The sequence below is a fragment of the Ovis aries genome, chromosome 1, assembly GCF_016772045.2.
Source record: "Ovis aries strain OAR_USU_Benz2616 breed Rambouillet chromosome 1, ARS-UI_Ramb_v3.0, whole genome shotgun sequence".
NCBI classification, from domain to species: domain Eukaryota; kingdom Metazoa; phylum Chordata; class Mammalia; order Artiodactyla; family Bovidae; genus Ovis; species Ovis aries.
This window is the reverse complement of record NC_056054.1, coordinates 63,602,153-63,618,948: the sequence shown is the minus strand read 5'-3', so window position 1 is coordinate 63,618,948 and position 16,796 is coordinate 63,602,153. Positions and strand designations below refer to the sequence as shown.

Genomic DNA, 16,796 nt, shown 5'->3' with positions numbered 1-16,796 from the left:
CACCAGGGAAGCTACAATGCAATCTCTTTCTGAAATGCATCATCTTTGCCCAAATTTAGAGAAAAAGAATATATAATCCTGGTAATGCTGGTCCAAATCTCTTCTATAACAAGTCATGAATTTTATATTTATTTATTTATTTATTTTTAACTTTTTATTTTGTTTTGGAGTAGAGATGATTAGCAATGTGTTAGTTTCAGATGTACAGTAAAGTAATTCAGTTATACATATTCATGTACCCATTCATTTTCAAATTCTTTTCCCATTTATGTTGCTATATAATATTGAACATGCCTTTTATATTTAAATAGCTTGACCTAGTTGGTCATTTCTGGCATATTTCAATGTAATTACATGTTCTTTTATAACTGGCAAAGTTCCTCAAATCAAATTAAACATATTTCCATTTATTGATGCAAGCGCCCCTTCTTTCTGTACTCAAATAATAAGTGAGCAATGATTAAATTTTTGGATTTGAATACATACTTTTTATGCATGTGTATCCAGTTTTTAGTATTTTATTTCATTAAATTGCCTCATACAGGAAATCTAAAATACATTTTATAAATTTTTATAATCAAAAGAAGGATGAATGATTTATCTCAGGAAAACTCAGCCCAAGGAAATTTGTAATTCTCCTAGCCACTTCCACATAATTTTTAAAATGTGAATACCAGGAATGGTGCTGTTGATATTAATATCAGGACAAGGAAGAGAAGGACTTGGTTTCTCTGGAGGAATCTCTGGGGGAATAAACAAAGATACTTGTGCAATGTTGGAGATTTCTGACTTCAGGCTGACCTTATCAACAGCCTGTATAGCAATGAAGAGATCCGTGCCATTTGTAAAAGTGATGGTTTCTGGTTTAAACACAAAGACTTCTTCTGAGTTGGCCTCCTTTGGGATGAGATCAGTAGTGTTCACTTGAAGCGATTCATTGAACTTGTCTCTGAGCTCAAGAATATTTGTGCTTATTCTAATGATGTACTTGTCAGCTAAAACATAATTTAAAAAAAGGATGTGATTTGTAATCCTCAAGTCAAAGTTTTAAAAAATTTGTTAGAAACAATATCTCCATCCTATAACATACCAATGAATAAATAAAACTGATGGTCCATTTTTATAAGCACTAGTATCTTTTTTTTTACAGTTTAACTTTTATATCCTGTGCCCTTTTGTATTCTGACGGAGTGATAAATGTAAAACTGGATCAGGCTTGACTTAAAGCCTAGGTAATTATTTCTGGTCATAGCATCTGACTGAGAGAGGAGATAATCACTGCTTATTATTTTATTATTTGTGCTTCCCAAACTTGAATGTATACACACATCATCCAGGGATCTTAAAATGCAGATCAGGCTCAGTAGGCCCAGTTCTGCACTTCTAACTAGCATTCATGGGATGCCCATGCTGCAATCCGCAGACCATACTTTGAGAGAAAAAATCTGAGGTTTCTTCCAAAGGACAGCTCTGCTCCACAGTATCTATGCTCTATTCCCAGTTCTCCCCAAGAGACATTACTGAAAATGAGGTCTATTAAAGCACAGCTTGGCAAGATTTCAGAAAAAAACTGAGGATTGCCTATTCCTGGTTGAAATATCTTATACCTATATAGGCCAGTTGTTCAGATTCCAAACTTCTCATGTTTTAAAGTCTTAAACTGTCATTTCAGAGGACATCCCAGGTCCCTCCTGCCTTCTGCCCTCAACATGCATCACAGCACACCTGCCTGCCTCCCACCCTCTGCTTGGCTGCTAAACTCCTTTACAGGGTCCATACCACATTCAGCTTACCTGTTCCATGATCATAATCATCCCCAGGAGCTGTCCAAGTCAGATTAATGAGTTCGTCCCCTTGAATTTTTGCCTTCAGGTCAGTGATTTTACACGGTGGAAAGAGATCAGGTATGGGGGCCTTTGGAACATCGGTGGCCACAAATGAACCTCCCGAGGACGTTCTGCTGAAACATACTTGCTTGCCTTGATCCTTGTTAATGTCAGGTCTTGGTGGATTCCATTTTACTTCACCTGCATTTAAAAATCCCTCAGTTAAGACAGATAACACCATGAAATTGCTATACTTCTCTCTGTTTTGTCATTGAGTTGCCCTCTTCTTACATTTCCCTTCTTTCTTCCAACACGCAAAACTCACTTTATTTGTTGTAAAGCTCGCAAATCAGGTCACATCACAGGGGAAAAAGCAAAGAGAATCATAGTTCTTTATCTCACATATATTTATTTCCTAGATATTTAGTGGAATAGCTTCCATAATTTGTTTTTTATAAATACACTTGTCCTGGAATTGATTTTGTGTGTGTGTGTGTGTGTGTGTGTTTAATTTTAAATTGGAGGATAATTGCTTTACAATATTGTGTTGGTTTCTGCTGTATGTCAACATGAATCAGCCATAGGTGTACATAAATTCCTTCCCTCTTGAACCTCCCTTCCACCTCCCACCTTATCCTATGTTGTTGCTATCCTACTACCTTATCCTAATCTTAACCTGCCGCACCATCAGTTTAAATACTACCTCTGCTTTAAACCTTCTCAGACTTCCTCAAACAGTCTCTTCCACCTAGGTAATACTGCAGGTTTTCTTGTCTTTCCTGGGATTTGGCTGGGATTCAAGAATTGCCTTGATTATTTATTCTTTGAATTTTTCTCTTCCTCTCCATATTTGTGTTTTATCTTTCTTATTAGATTGTAGTTTCTCACACAATGTTTTACGTTGGGGGTTCTAAAATTGTGTGCTTTTGAAAGACTTGATTTTCTCAATGAATGCATGGAAATCTAGTTAATGTAGCAATTCCAATTCGCTTCACATTCTTGCTGAAAATTTGTATAAAAGTCATCCTGAAATTCTAAAAATCCCTGACCTGTTCAATCAGTGGGGTTCTTGTTTACCAGCAATAGCTTATTTAGATGCATTTTCTTCTTTATTCATCATAACCATTCCATGAGGTATTTACTATTATTACCTATTTTACAAGTGAGGCAGACAAAGCTCAAGAGAGTACCTGAAATACTTTATCTGGTAGAAGGCTGGAACTGAACCAAGGCGGTCAAAATCTATACTCAATCCGATGGCTTAACTAGGTGCTATGTTGTTGGCCTAGAGAACAGTGAATGATGTCTGGACATATGTTTGATTGTCATGTCTGTGAGGGCTGCTTCTGATGTCTAGTAAATAGAGGCCGGAAGTGTTTCTAAACACCTTGCAAGGCACAGGACAGCCCTCCACAATAAAGAATTATGTGACCAAAATGTCAGTAATGGCAAGGTTGAGAAACTGATTTAATTCTGCACCATTCTCTCCTCTGGTCTTGGTTTTCCCTTGACTCCAAGCCTTTAACTCAAGCTTGGGATGTTGTTATAGATTACTCACCATTCTCAATCCAGCCAGGTATGTACATGGCTCCATTCTGCTGGGCTGATACCGTCTGAGAGGCTGTGTTGACTCCTCCCAAAGCCCACACTTTTACACTGTATCTACCATTTGTATCATAAGCTGTAAAATATCTTGAATAGATACCATCACCCTTAGTAGCATCAGCACCTTGACAGAGAAATGAAGGAATTAAGATCTGACTGAGTTAAGGATGAGGTATACTTCTTTTACCACTTTGTGTGTGTGTAATTTCAGATGCATACATCTTGTCCGCTTGAATTGTCTTTCTTTTTGAAATCAGAGATCAAGTCATGTGTCTCTGTTAAATCCAACATAGCACAAAGTAACTACTCAATAAGTATCTGTTGAACTGAATTGATTTACTGTATGTTACTGGTGAGAAAAAAAGTGTTGTGTGATTATTTTCTTAAAATTTATGACTTTTACCAAGGATAGGTTTAAGTAGAAAATTCATTTACAGAATTTGTTTTAATAAAGTTACTTGTTTTATAGTAAATAGTCAAGTTCTAAAATAAATGTAGAATTTTCTTTTTCTTCACCCTGTTAGACTTCTTAAATATAAAAATAATAGACTTTTCACTTTGGGCAAGATAATATAGAATTCACATAGATAGGGGAATCACATATAACAATACATCCATCTCTGCTGCTTTCCAAATGTTAAAGCCTCTTTCTTCATCTGTAATGTAGGGATCATAATACCTCAGAAATGTGTGGTGAAGATAAGAAATGAAGATCGATCTATCTATCCATCTATCACAAACTCCTAACACAAAATAGCTATTAATTTTCCTCCTTTCCTTTTCTGAGAGGGTTGGAATGCCCACTGACAACTTTTTTGCACTTTATAGAAGCTAAAGGCAAGCCCTTCTCATGTTTCCCAACATTTTAAAATATAGGAGATGTAGGGAGGCAGAGAGCTCTCCCAACCACAACCTCAGTGTTGGACTCCTCACCGCATTATGCCCTCCTGCTGTTGCTTGGTTGTTTCCTGGAAAAGAAAAACGTGTCCAGTTCCTGGGGTGGTTACCTGCTCCGTTGTCCAGTAATTCCAAGGTAGCTGTTTTCCCATCCACTGATTCTATCAGGGCTGTGACCTTGGCCCTGAGAATTGGCTTGGTTCCTTGGTGAATCTTTACATAAACTACCATAGGGCTAGGGAATTTGCCTGTGTCTTTGTTCACTTTAGAGGTCACTGTAACTGGAGGCAAAGTAGCACTTGATGCACGGGAGGTGACAGTCAAAGTCAGGGTTTGGGAGCTTGCTTGTAGGCTGTATTTCCAAATGCCAATCTAGCCAAAAAAAAATGGAGACGTTTCCAGTTAATAAATTTCAGTGACAGACCTGACTTCAGTGCCAACTATAGGAAGAGCTCATCTGATATATGTACAGTACAAATAGATCTAAGAAGGTTTTTTATATTCTCTTAGTCAAGGGAAACTTTGGTATGTTTGGACTAATCACATGGTTCTTACTGCCAAGAAAATTCTAGTTGGGAAAAATGAGGTTTGAAAGTCGTGTCCTTATCATAGCATTGGTTTCTCAAGAGCAGGAGCAATAGAGGAAATAGTTTTCATTAGGCCAAAGTATCAGCTGCTGTGTAATTTGAAGGTTCTCCTTTTAATACCTGGAGAAAATATTGCCGATTTCCTTTTTCTTGACTAAAGCTATGACCAACCTAGACAGCATATTAAAAAGCAGAGGCATTACTTTGCCAACAAAGGTCCAACTAGTTAAGGCTATGGTTTTTCCAGTGGTCATGTATGGGTGTTAAAGTTGGACTATAAAGAAAGCTGCATGCCAAAGAATTGATACTTTTGAACTATGGTGTTGGAAAAGACTCTTGAGAGGCCCTAGGTCTACAAGGAGATCCAACCAGTCCATTATAAAGGAAATCAGTCCTGAATATTCATTGGAAAGACTGATGTTGAGGCTGAAACTCCAATACTTTGTCCACCTGATGTGAAGAACTGATTCATTGGAAAAGACCCTGATGCTGGGAAAGACTGAGGCAGGAGGAGAAGGGGATGACAGAGGATGAGATGGTTGGATGGCATCACTGACTTGATAGACATGAGTTTGAGTAAGCTCCAGGAGTTGGTGATGGACAGGGAAGCCTCACATGTTGCAGTCCATGGGTTGCAAAGAGTCAGACACAACTGAACAACTGAACTGAAGTGACTTGTTGTCACACTGAGTGATTTCCACTGAATGGAGTTTTTTCCTTGTTTTCTTTCATTCAACACTCTTTTTTTTTTTTTTTAAAGCAACCACTATCATTTAAAAGGCTGTGATTATTTTGTAAAAATTTTATTTTATCTTATCAAACTGTGAGAAGGAAAAAAGATGAGCTCATACCTTGGCAATGTCTGGGATTTGGAGGTAGGCCATTTTGGTGTTTGTATCTACTACAAAGCCATCTTGTTTGTTTCCACTGGGATCCCAGAGAAGGATTTGGGGAAGATCAGTTGTCCAAGTGATGAGAAACAAAGTGTCTTTCCCCACAGTGCTGTCCACAGTCACTGTGCCATTCATCCACTGACTGTTCTGGAGGGTTAATCCCCTACTCTCAAGCTGTAAAGTAAGTATACAATTCTTTACTCTCTGGAGAATACAGCTCCCATCACATAATAGCTTCCATCTTGCCTCCAACTATTAGTCACGCCATTAAAAAGACTTCAGTGGTACCTAAGAACTTGGTTTGATGTTTAGTACCTATTATGATCCAATTCTTTTTTTTAATGACCCAGTCATGAATGACTTTTCCAGCCTTAGCTTCCATAATATTGATTCTGACACCCAAACAAGACCACTTCCTCTTATGATCTTCGTGAATCTCTGACTCTCTGACTACCACAATCTCTGCTTTTCCTGGAAATCTATACATTCATCTCCATTTGTCTAAGCCTTACCTACCCTTCAAAATTCAATTTCAAAGTCACTTGATGTCCATCTCACCAGCAAAGAATAATCTGTCCCTCCTTTGATCTCCCACAGTATCTTTTTTTTGGAAAACTTTCAATTTTGTATTGGGGTATAGCCAGTTAACGAACAATGGTGTGATAGTTTCAGGTGAACAATGAAGGGACTCAGCCATACATACACATGTATCCATTCTCCCCCAAACTCCCCTCCCATCCAGGTTGCCACATAACATGGAACAGAGTTCCATGTGCTATACAGTAGGTTCATTTTAAATATAGCAGTGTGTATATGTCAATCCCAAACTCTCTAACTATCCCTCCTCCCATCCTTCCCCAGAAACCCTAGTTTCATTCTCTAATCTGTGAGTGGATCTTGTTTCCATCAATCCTTTGATGTCCTCGCAGTGTGTTTTGCTTGATACCTACCAGCATACTGTACATCTCATCTTATTACTGGACTTAAACCCTTAAGGGGACTAACTAGGACTTATTTCAACCCACATCTGGATTGTTTGACTTGCAAATAACTAAGTCCTAGGTCAATTATTATTGCAGTCCCTGTGAAGGTAAGTGAAAGAAGTCAATGCCCAAGGCTGATTTGTTATCTGGAGAAGAATGAAGGAGCAGTAGAGCAGGGTTGAAGTAGGGAAGGGCTAACCAGACTTTGTACAAAGTATGATTTTTCAGGATTATCTCCTAGTTAATTATTTATGGTCTTTAAACAAATATCTGTTAGAAGATAGGATGGTCTCGTCATTGAGCCCAACTTTCTAGTTTTGAAAATAGATTATGATCTAAGACGTGAAGAAAGCAAGGAGCCCTTAGATGTTGTTCTTATGACAGGTAGGGAAATGAGTCCTACTCATGTCTCAATCTCCCTCCCTTTTAGGTTTCTTAAATATAAAAATAATGGGCAGAAACTGCCTGACTGTGAACTTGCCCATTAATCAGTTTAATTACTTTTCTAAGACACACTCCTCCTGTGTTCAAATCAGGCTGTTGGGTTTAATATTCTAAATCTGAACTAGTAAATGAGTGTAACTGCTATATTCTTTGACTGAATAAATGCTACACTGATAAACTAAAAAGCCTATTGTTTTGAAATCTGACATTATTTGGCTTTAAAAAATTTTTTATTGGAGTATAGTTGATTCAGAGTGTTGTGTTAGTTTCAGGAATACAGCAAAGTGAATCAGTTACACATACACCTATGCTGTGTTTAGTTCCTAATTCTGTTGTGACCCCATGGACTATAACCCTCCAGGCTCCTCTGTCCGTGGCATTTTCCAGGTAAGAATACTAGAATGGGTTGCCATTTACTTCTCCAGGGGTTCTTACTAACCCAGGGATTGAATTCATGTTTCCTGTATTGCAGACAGATTCTTTGCCACTGAGCCACCAGAGAAGCACCTATAGATTCTTTTCCCACATAGGCCATTACAGAATATTGATTAGAATTCCCTGTAATGTAGAATAGGTCATTATTTGGCTTTGATTTACATTATTTTTACTTTCATTCACAATAAAAGTTACAACTCACACAGGTGTGGTGCTGATTGTTCACTCTCTCTGGTTTAAAGATTCACATGAATAATTTTTATAGCCATTAGGAAAGAGCACTTAACATATTTGTCCAGTTTTTATTGTCCCAAGACTTTTGAAAGAAAATTCTGTTTTCTTGAAATTCTAGAACCAGAAGGGACCGCAGAAGTTTTCTGGTTCATGTCTGGCTGAGCACTTAAGTCCAGAGAGGTGAAGTTCTTTGCCCATGGTCACAGTCAATGGCAGATCCAGGAACAGGATCCAGGTGTCTGGACTGACGACATGGGCTCTTCACAGTACAAATCACTTTCCACTCTTTATAGGAAAATCTTGACAAATATCAGGGAGTTGAGGTAATGGAAAAAAAGACCAAGTTATCCCTGAACAGTTGTTCCAGATAATTTATATTGAGATGATCTACTCTGAAGACAATTCTGGGCCAATTATATTGCTATGGGTGCTTGTTAACATATGTTAAAAAAGAATTCTTGGACCCATTACATTTTATGTTGATGGTTTCTAAGAGTAAGTCACTTAGTAATGTTTCCAAATTAGAAGCACTGATTGCCTTGTTTAAAGGAATACTGTTGCATTTTAGAAATAATGGCTAATATCAGGCTGAAGCTTCTATTTTAATTCATTACTAGAGGAATGTGGAACTTAAAACTCATAACCATGAAATTCCCTATCTTGGCTATGGTTTTTAACAAACATGAAAAACTGAGGAGGAACTCTGACCTGAATGGAGTGCTGGGAGACAGCTTTGTTTCCTGATGAAAGGGCCGCGAAAGCATCCATGAGGCCATTGTTCTGAACCTGATCTGAAGCATATGTCTGCAAACCTCCTAGAATGCAATTATGTTATCTGAAGTTATTTTCTAGAAAACAAATATTTGCAACATTTTAGCAATTGTTAAGATAAAATACACAAAATACTTACTCTTTTGTGCTATTAAAGCATTAATATTAATAGATTAACATTAAATAGGTATCCAGATTAACTCAGAAGCTGATACTATTAAATATATTTTAATCCTACTAAACAAATCCTTCAGCAGCATCATCATTTGGCTGCTTCAGCCCTCTGCAAAGCAGTTAAGAATCTCCAATAGATCAAAACTAGTAATATAAATCTTGTGTTTTAAAGGTCATGCACTTTCATACAAGCCATTAAGCCTCACTGCAAGTGTATTGATTTATTCTTATTTTACACATGATCTTAGCGAGCTTGACTTTCAAATTTTCTCTTAAACCGGAAAAAAATGTGTATGTTACAGCAGCAAGAAATAACTGACAAGTGATGGTTATAGAAAAGTGTTATACGTAGTAAACACGAGATGATATACCAGCCATGTAGTCTACACCTATTTTGAACAGGTGTAACTAAGATAGTTGATGTTAAGGCACTTTTAAACTCTTAGTGACATCTAAAATCTGAGGAGAGTGTTTTGGTCATCCTGTTGGTGCCTCACCCAGATCACCCAGGTCCCCTTATCTAGACTAATGCATCTCTTCCCAGCAGCTCTGAGTGTTAGCCAAACAGCATATAGCTGCCTCCTTTTCAGAAAATTGCCTTACAAAATGGGGCCACCCTAGCTAAAGAACAGCATGCCCCACTCACCCCTGCCCTGCCCTGACGTTTTTTAACCACTGACTGATGGACACAGTGGTACAATGGTCTGTCTTTGAAGACTGGACAAAATCTGTTTTGCAGTTCTAGATCCAGAGCCTCCTGTGAGGTCAGGCTTCAGCTGGCCTCCTAATTCACATCTGTGCTTAGCTTCCTCCCCTGCCTGATCTCGGTCCCTACCGCCCCTTTCACCTGAGAGCTCTCCCTCTGTAAATCACATGCGCCCAAATCCCTTGCTCAGGCTCTGCTTCTAGGAATCCCAGCATAAGACAAACACTGTTAGAAGCAAACAGTCTGTTGTTTTAGCTGGCTCAGAGGACAACTCAGCAAGTGATATCCATAATTCTGACCCTAGGTTAAACAAATTTAAAGTAATAAAAACCCACTCTGCTGAAGAATAGTTCAGGTGGGATCTATTTTAAGCATGTGCATATGGAAGGTGAAGCACAGTATCTGAATGTTTTACAACGAAACTGCATTACATTCTATATTTTCAGAGTGACCTTCTGTGTGGTTCAGCAGGCACTTTGTTTTCCCCTGCTAATTCTTGTTCAAGTCCCAGTTCAGATGTCACCTTCCTGTACACTTCTTCCCCAGATGAAGTCTAGGCTCCCTTCTTTGTGCTCACTGTACCCTCTATTACTAACACAGCACTTGTATCATGTATTATATAGTTAGTGGCTTGTCCTCTGTCTCCTCAGGGTCTCTTGGTCAGCTGCCAACTGGAAGTGAATAGCTCCTAGTTAACCTAGTAGATTCTTTCCAATCTTTATAAGGTGTCTGGGAAGAGAGTCGTGCGTGGTGTGCTGGTCCCATCTTCTCCAGACTGCCCTAATCCTAGAAACAAGGCATTAGAATAAATGAATGGAGCCAGTTCTAAAGTCATTTGGGGGAAAGGGCAGCTGATTGGTCAGTAGGATAATCCCATATCTCCTCGCTCTACCCTTCCCCTACTGCCCAGTGCCCTGGAGCTCAAAGTCCAGTGGGAGAGAAGATGCAGCGGGACTCTGCAGGTCACCCTTCACCTGTCATTTTCGACATCTCCTCTAGTTCCTGCGCTGCAGATGGCCCCAGGGCAACTGTGTGGATGATGGCTCCGCTTTGTTTCACCTCATCAAAGCATGCACTTATAGTGTTGTCCTCCCCATCGGTCAGTAAGACGATTTCAGCTCCATCTGTTGGATATTTCTTCTTAATCACCTAAAGACATAATTCAGGCATGAGTTGTCACACTCAGGGTAGCCAAAGTATTGGGAAAACTGCAATTAAAGGGAACGAGAAGAGAAATTCTAGAGGGAATAAACAAAAGTGTCTGGGAATGGTCAAATATCTCTCTGTCTTGCAGTGATACAATTATAAATCAGCAAGATTCATGGAACTTGACAATGCTTTTTTCCCTTGGTTAGCCTGTTGCAGAGAAGGCTCAGTAAGGTGGGATACAGGTCAGTCCCAGGGATGGACAGCTCTAGGGATTCAGAAAAGAAGGGTCTTCTAGTTTCCTTCACATGATGTCTCCTTGACAGGCTTTCAGAGGTTCCAAGTTAACTTCAGAAACCATCCTCATTTAATAGGGATAATAATGGGGACTAATATATTACTATTATCATATTAGACTCATGGAAGATTTTAGCTTGCCTGGTATTCAGCAGTCTTACCATCCCAGCTGTTCATGGCTGGTCTTGGTTCTGATTGACCAGTTCTCAGGTCACATGTGGAGAAGGCAATGGCACCCCACTCCAGTACTCTTGCCTGGAAAATCCCATGGATGGAGGAGCCTGGTAGGCTGCAGCCCATGGGGTTGCTAAGAGTTGGACATGACTGAGTGACTTCACTTTCACTTTTCAGTTTCATGCATCGGAGAAAGAAATGGCAACCCACTCCAGTGTTCTTGCCTGGAGGATCCCAGGGACGGGGGAGCCTGGTGGGCTGCCGTCTATGGGGTCGCACAGAGTCGGACACGACTGAAGCAACTTAGCAGTAGCAGCAGTTCACATGAATTACTAAAATTTTTAATATCCCCTTTGATGAAAGCAAAACATTTTGCTCTTATTAGTCCCTAGTTCCTAATTGTCTTATGACACCTATGTCTCAACTATTCCTGGTGGACACAGATTATGTTTTTTATGTGCTATAGAAAAGTTACACCTTGTGCCAATATTGGATAAGAAGGAAAATCAGATAAAAATCATAATGTTTATGAAGAGGAAGGCAAGAGTTCACCTTCCCTTAAAAAGAGGAAGGGAGACTCAGACGTAGAGGAAACAAGTAATTCTAAGTAACTCCAATCTCTGGACCAGACTCTCAGAAAGGGAAGAAACTTGATGTAGGTTAGAAGAGAAGCTGAAAGCAGAGGAGACTTCTGCCCCACTCCTTATGAGAGGGGGCTGCTCCACAAAGGATGAAGGCAGAACTCTGATTGCTGTCATATGAGGAAGCCTGGAGCCCAGGAGCCCAGGAGCCCAGTCTGACCAAGCTGCAGGGCTCACTCAGTCATGTTTGACTCTTTTGACTCTATGGACTGCAGCCCACCAGGCTGCTCTGTCCATGGGATTCTCCAGGCAAGTATACTGGAGTGGGTTGGCATTTCCTTCTCCTAGGGATCTTTACAACCCAGGGATTGAACCAAGGTCTCCTGCATTGCAGGCAGATTCCTAACTATCTGAGCCACCAGAGAAGCCCCTGAGAGGCCAGAGGAATGGCTCAATTTGGATTCCCTTGTCCCACTCCCTATCATTGCTGTGTGTCAGGGACATGCAGAAGTCTGCAAGTATCCATAGGGGAAATGGAAATCAGCTGACTTGAGAATTGGCAGGCAAGAGGACAATTTATCTTGTTCTAGAAGCTAAGGGGCGTGCAACCTCCCAAGGGCTAGATGCAGGACATGGGGTGCTCAGGGCTGTGCTCCAGCATTGAGAGCCAGAGTGTGGTGAGTCAGCTGGTGGAAAACCAATGGGCACTGATCAAACTAAGAAAACAAGTAAAGTCCAGTGGCCCCAGCTCAACAGATAGCACTGCCATACCTGACCAGGGTCCTCACCAGGGGCCAGCAGGGAACTTGAGACAGGGAAGGATCCAAGGCCCTTTGCCTCATTACCCTGTGGTCATACACAAGCTCCTCCAACCCCATACCTGGGCTCTGCAGGGCAGGAGGAGCATCTAAATTCCAATTGTGTGCCTCACATACTCTCACCCACTGCAGTGGGAAATGCAGAACCAGAAGTTCCCTCTTCACCATCAGGCTGTCTGGTATTAATCATTTCCCCTCGAGTTTTGTATACCATGAGTTCTGTAGACAGGTCAGTGATTTCAGTGTCAGTTTCCCTCCCTTACTTGCTTCTTTAACCAAAGTGTGTGGGTGAGTGGCGGAGGCAAGAGAACCCAGGTGCACAAAGGCATCTGGAGAAGGGTTTTGAAGCTGACTGTGTATGCTATAAAATCCACTTCTAGGGAACTGATCTTCAAAGTGGAATAGAAGGGTCAGAGGGTCAGACTGCATATGAGGGAATGCTTGACTCCACTGTCAACATGAAACATGTGAGCTGAAAACTAAATATTCCTGCTGCTGCTTGGAAATCGGGAATAGCCCCATTGATGTGTTGTGCCCCAAGCAGGCAGAGGGTAGACTTTCCCAAGACACTGCAGAGATTCTGAGACCTTAGACCAGCCAGCTTCTCTCAGCCTCCTATTACTTATTTCATGGGACTAAATAGCCTCTAATAGATATAGAGTATCATAATTTATGTTTGGATTACTTAAGCATCTGATATAATCAAATAGCTTAATTTAATTTTATTTATTGAGAACCTCCTACATAAAAAATATTGTGCCAGAAGTTAAAAGATAATTCATATCTTGAAACAAGTTTTGTTTGAGCAAGGGACATGACAGGAAAGAAGACAGAAAAGCTAAAACTCTTGAGATATTTTTAAAAGCAGAAAACAAGTTCATAGGATTCAGAAAGAGAAACTCTATACAGTTGAAAGGATCAGGAAAGATGTCAAGAAATAGATAGTGTCTGTGATAGATATGTGAAGGAAGAGTATGATTAGAGATACAGAGGAGGGATGAAAAATTAAATATGAAGCTGGCTGGGCAAAAGCATGGAAACTGCTGGCAAAGGACAGGTACACTAATTTGCGTAAGCATAAATATCTGGAAGAGAGTCCCAGGTACTTAAGCCTGGAAAGGTAGGTAGGGGCTATATTATAAAATAAATTAAATATTTTATTGAGAAATTTTACTTAGCTTTGTTGAAAATGGGGAGAAATTGAGACCTAAGTAGAGGGGTGACATGATTGGATGATCAGATGGGATCTTTGGATACATCCCTAATACAGTTAGACTCGCAGTTCCTAAGCCCTCCTATTTCAAACTTAAACCATTTGCTTGCCCAAAAAGAGGTCTTATATACCCAATAGTTTGGACTGTTAAGCTACTTCAATATTTAACCATAACTGTAAGTTTACTTTTTTCTTCAGAGAAGATATTCTTTTATATCCCTGTATACCTTTTATCATAGCATACATTAGTGTATGATTATACACTTATTTATGTGACTTTGAGGTTAAAGAATCTCCCCCCAGTAAGATTTTAAGCTCCATGACAGCAGGTGTGGCATGTTTGGCCCTCATGGTACTCTTAATGCCTGGCACGTTGCAGTGTCCGGCATGTAGAAGTAACACCAGGAATGTTTCAAATGGAAGCAGAAAAGCGTGAATGCACAGATGCAGAAAAACACAAAAGTGTGAATGAATTAGTTAACGATAGTTTCGGGGGCCTGTGTCTGCACCATCTGGACCCTTGCTCTGCCCTTGGTTGTCTAATTCAGCTAGACACGAGGCATGCATAGAAATACTGGAGAAGGTAATTTCTTAGGAGACAGAAATTGTAAACATCGGCAAACTATGATAGGGGAACTTGTCTCACAGTGAATGCTGATTGAAGCCCAGAGCAGATGGATGTTCCTCCTGAGGCTGTTGTGGGTAAGGTTTTGGTGAGTGTTTCTCTTTCAGTGGCACTGTTTATCTGTACAAGTTCACTTTGTACATAGGCAGCACTGTCAAACGTCACTATCCCGACCCAGGACCCTTGCTCAACCGTCTGCAGAAGGAAGAGTTTGCCTGCTTGATTCAGTCGTTTAAGGCGGTTACCAATCTAAATGGAAAAGCAGAAGAAAAGCAGTCAGGTTAGGTTTGGACTGGCAGACTGTCAACAGAACAGAGGGAATTTGGAGGTAGTTGCCTCAGTGCAGAGTAAATAACAAGCTTACTCAAGGCACATCCTTCTATGGAGGAAAATTTCTCCTTTATATTTAGTAGTATATTTGGATACAATTTCAGGGCTTTTGTATAAATAACTCTAAAAGCTACATCCAGGTTTGGCTTCAGTTCATTAGTTCAATGCGCTAGAAATAGTTTTATAAATGTACATATTGTCAGGAAAACATAAGAAAGGTTAATTCTATATAGTTCATCAGATCTTAGAGCGTAAGTGGCCTTTTATGATGGAAATATTATGCATGTAACTGTTCTGACCTTTGGGGCTGTGTGTATTCACAGCCAGTTCCAAGACGTGGTCTAGATCATATCATATAGAAATAGGAGATGAGCATCCAGAAGACCAAGACCCCGTGAACTTACCGTCATGCTTCCAGACTTATCAAGGACTAAACACACAATTCTTTGTCCAATCTGCAGCAATGAGAAGGTGGGCTTGGGTGGCTGTGTTGTCATAGGAGTTGTTGTTTTAAAATCCTCTGAATCTTGGATCACTTCCCATGTGCTTCGGCGATTGCATTTTGTGTTTTGCTGGTTTGGGGCTTCTTTATTGTGATTTTTTTCTGTACAGAATTTAACCACCTAAAATTGTCAGTAAAATGATATAGATAACAGTAAATTACTTGTTAAAATATTTAATAATTTGATTAAAATATTTTAAATGTAGATTTACATTTGTGTGCCCTCCTTCTCAGTCTACCTTGGGGAAAATCACAGTGAAAATTCAGAGCTTCTATTTCAAAACATGTCTTTGACCTCATTGGACCCTTTGTGCTTCTAAGAATCTATTTGCCTGTCCTTAGCTTCCCTCCTATTTCTCAAATTTGCCATTGCAAGCAATCACCAGTATCCTCAAGCCACCTATATCTCAACATTTCTCCACTGGTACCATTTTCTCTCTCCATTCCCTTCACTTCCTGCTCACTTTCTTACTTCCGAGTGATTTATAAATACCTTGTGTTTCGACTTTCAATACCAAACATTCCAGCTCTCTCCAAAATCCAGTTGGATGTCGCACAGGATCCTCAGCCTCAGGTGTTCATAACGGAACACATCACCTTTCCTTTGACTCTGCCCCTCTTCATCACCAAGCATTTCCTAACTTGATGTCACCACTATCTATTCAGCCACCTAAATCAGGAAACGGTTTTCCTTCCTTCTTTCCTCTTCAAAATAACACCATCCATACATTTCACTCTCTTTCTAGTACATCACCTTTTTTCCTTCTCCAATGGAATGTCCATCATTCAAGCCCTCATGGTCCCTCCCTCAACTACTGGAGTCTCCTATCTGACTTTTCCATACTGCTCTACTCCGCAGCTACCGGGGACATAGTCCTTCTTATTCCTGTACTTAATATCTTTTTGCAGCTCATCATTGCTCACACACTACAATCCAGACTACTTCACTTCACTGTCTATCCTCACGCAGGCTGTGTGTCCTAAGGCTCTAATTTTCCCTATTGCAGCCTATAAGTGCTCAAGGTTGCCAGCCTGTTTATATATCTCTGTGTCTGCTCACCATTCCCACTATGTCGAGGAGTTCTTCCTATGTCGTCTGCCTTGTGAACTCTACCTTCATGTTTCAGCCCCAAGAGTTATTTTCAAACTGTTTTCTCATTTCATACCCTTTCTACAAAGAATTTCCACTCAACCTTGTGACCTCACAGTACCCTATAAGAAATTGAAACAAGGCCCCTTTGATATTACAGTGTACTTACTGAATGGATGAAAATTAATCTATGACAGAACCCTGTCTCATTAAATTTGCTTCCTCAAAACTTAGCCCTATATCTGATACACAATAAAAGCTCAATTTAAGTTTGTTGTTGTTGTTTTTAATAACATTTACCAATCTGTATGTCGCCGGTGTTTTAAAATCTACAGAATGGCAATAGTTGCTAGGCAACAACTACAGGAGAACACAGGCGATAGACAATACAAACACAGCCAACAAACGATTGTGTCTTCCCCTTTCTTCCAGGCAAGAGTAATGGAGTGGGTTGCCATTTCCTTA

The 16,796-nt window shown here is 40.0% G+C and overlaps 1 protein-coding gene across 1 annotated transcript in view; it reads right to left on the bottom strand.

The window, feature by feature from the left end:
* Positions 1-502: 502 nt before the first annotated feature.
* The window catches only part of LOC101115328 (calcium-activated chloride channel regulator 1), a 36,630-nt gene continuing 20,336 nt past the window's right edge, over positions 503-16,796 (bottom strand). Inside the window, exons 6-14 of the mRNA XM_004002156.6 lie at positions 15,144-15,362; positions 14,431-14,658; positions 10,530-10,704; positions 8,613-8,719; positions 5,767-5,982; positions 4,439-4,700; positions 3,385-3,555; positions 1,794-2,027; positions 503-995 (exon numbers count right to left, since the gene is read on the bottom strand). Coding sequence (XP_004002205.1) covers positions 613-995; positions 1,794-2,027; positions 3,385-3,555; positions 4,439-4,700; positions 5,767-5,982; positions 8,613-8,719; positions 10,530-10,704; positions 14,431-14,658; positions 15,144-15,362 — 1,995 coding nt within the window. The 3' untranslated portion in view covers positions 503-612. The remainder of the gene's footprint in view (positions 996-1,793; positions 2,028-3,384; positions 3,556-4,438; positions 4,701-5,766; positions 5,983-8,612; positions 8,720-10,529; positions 10,705-14,430; positions 14,659-15,143; positions 15,363-16,796) is intronic.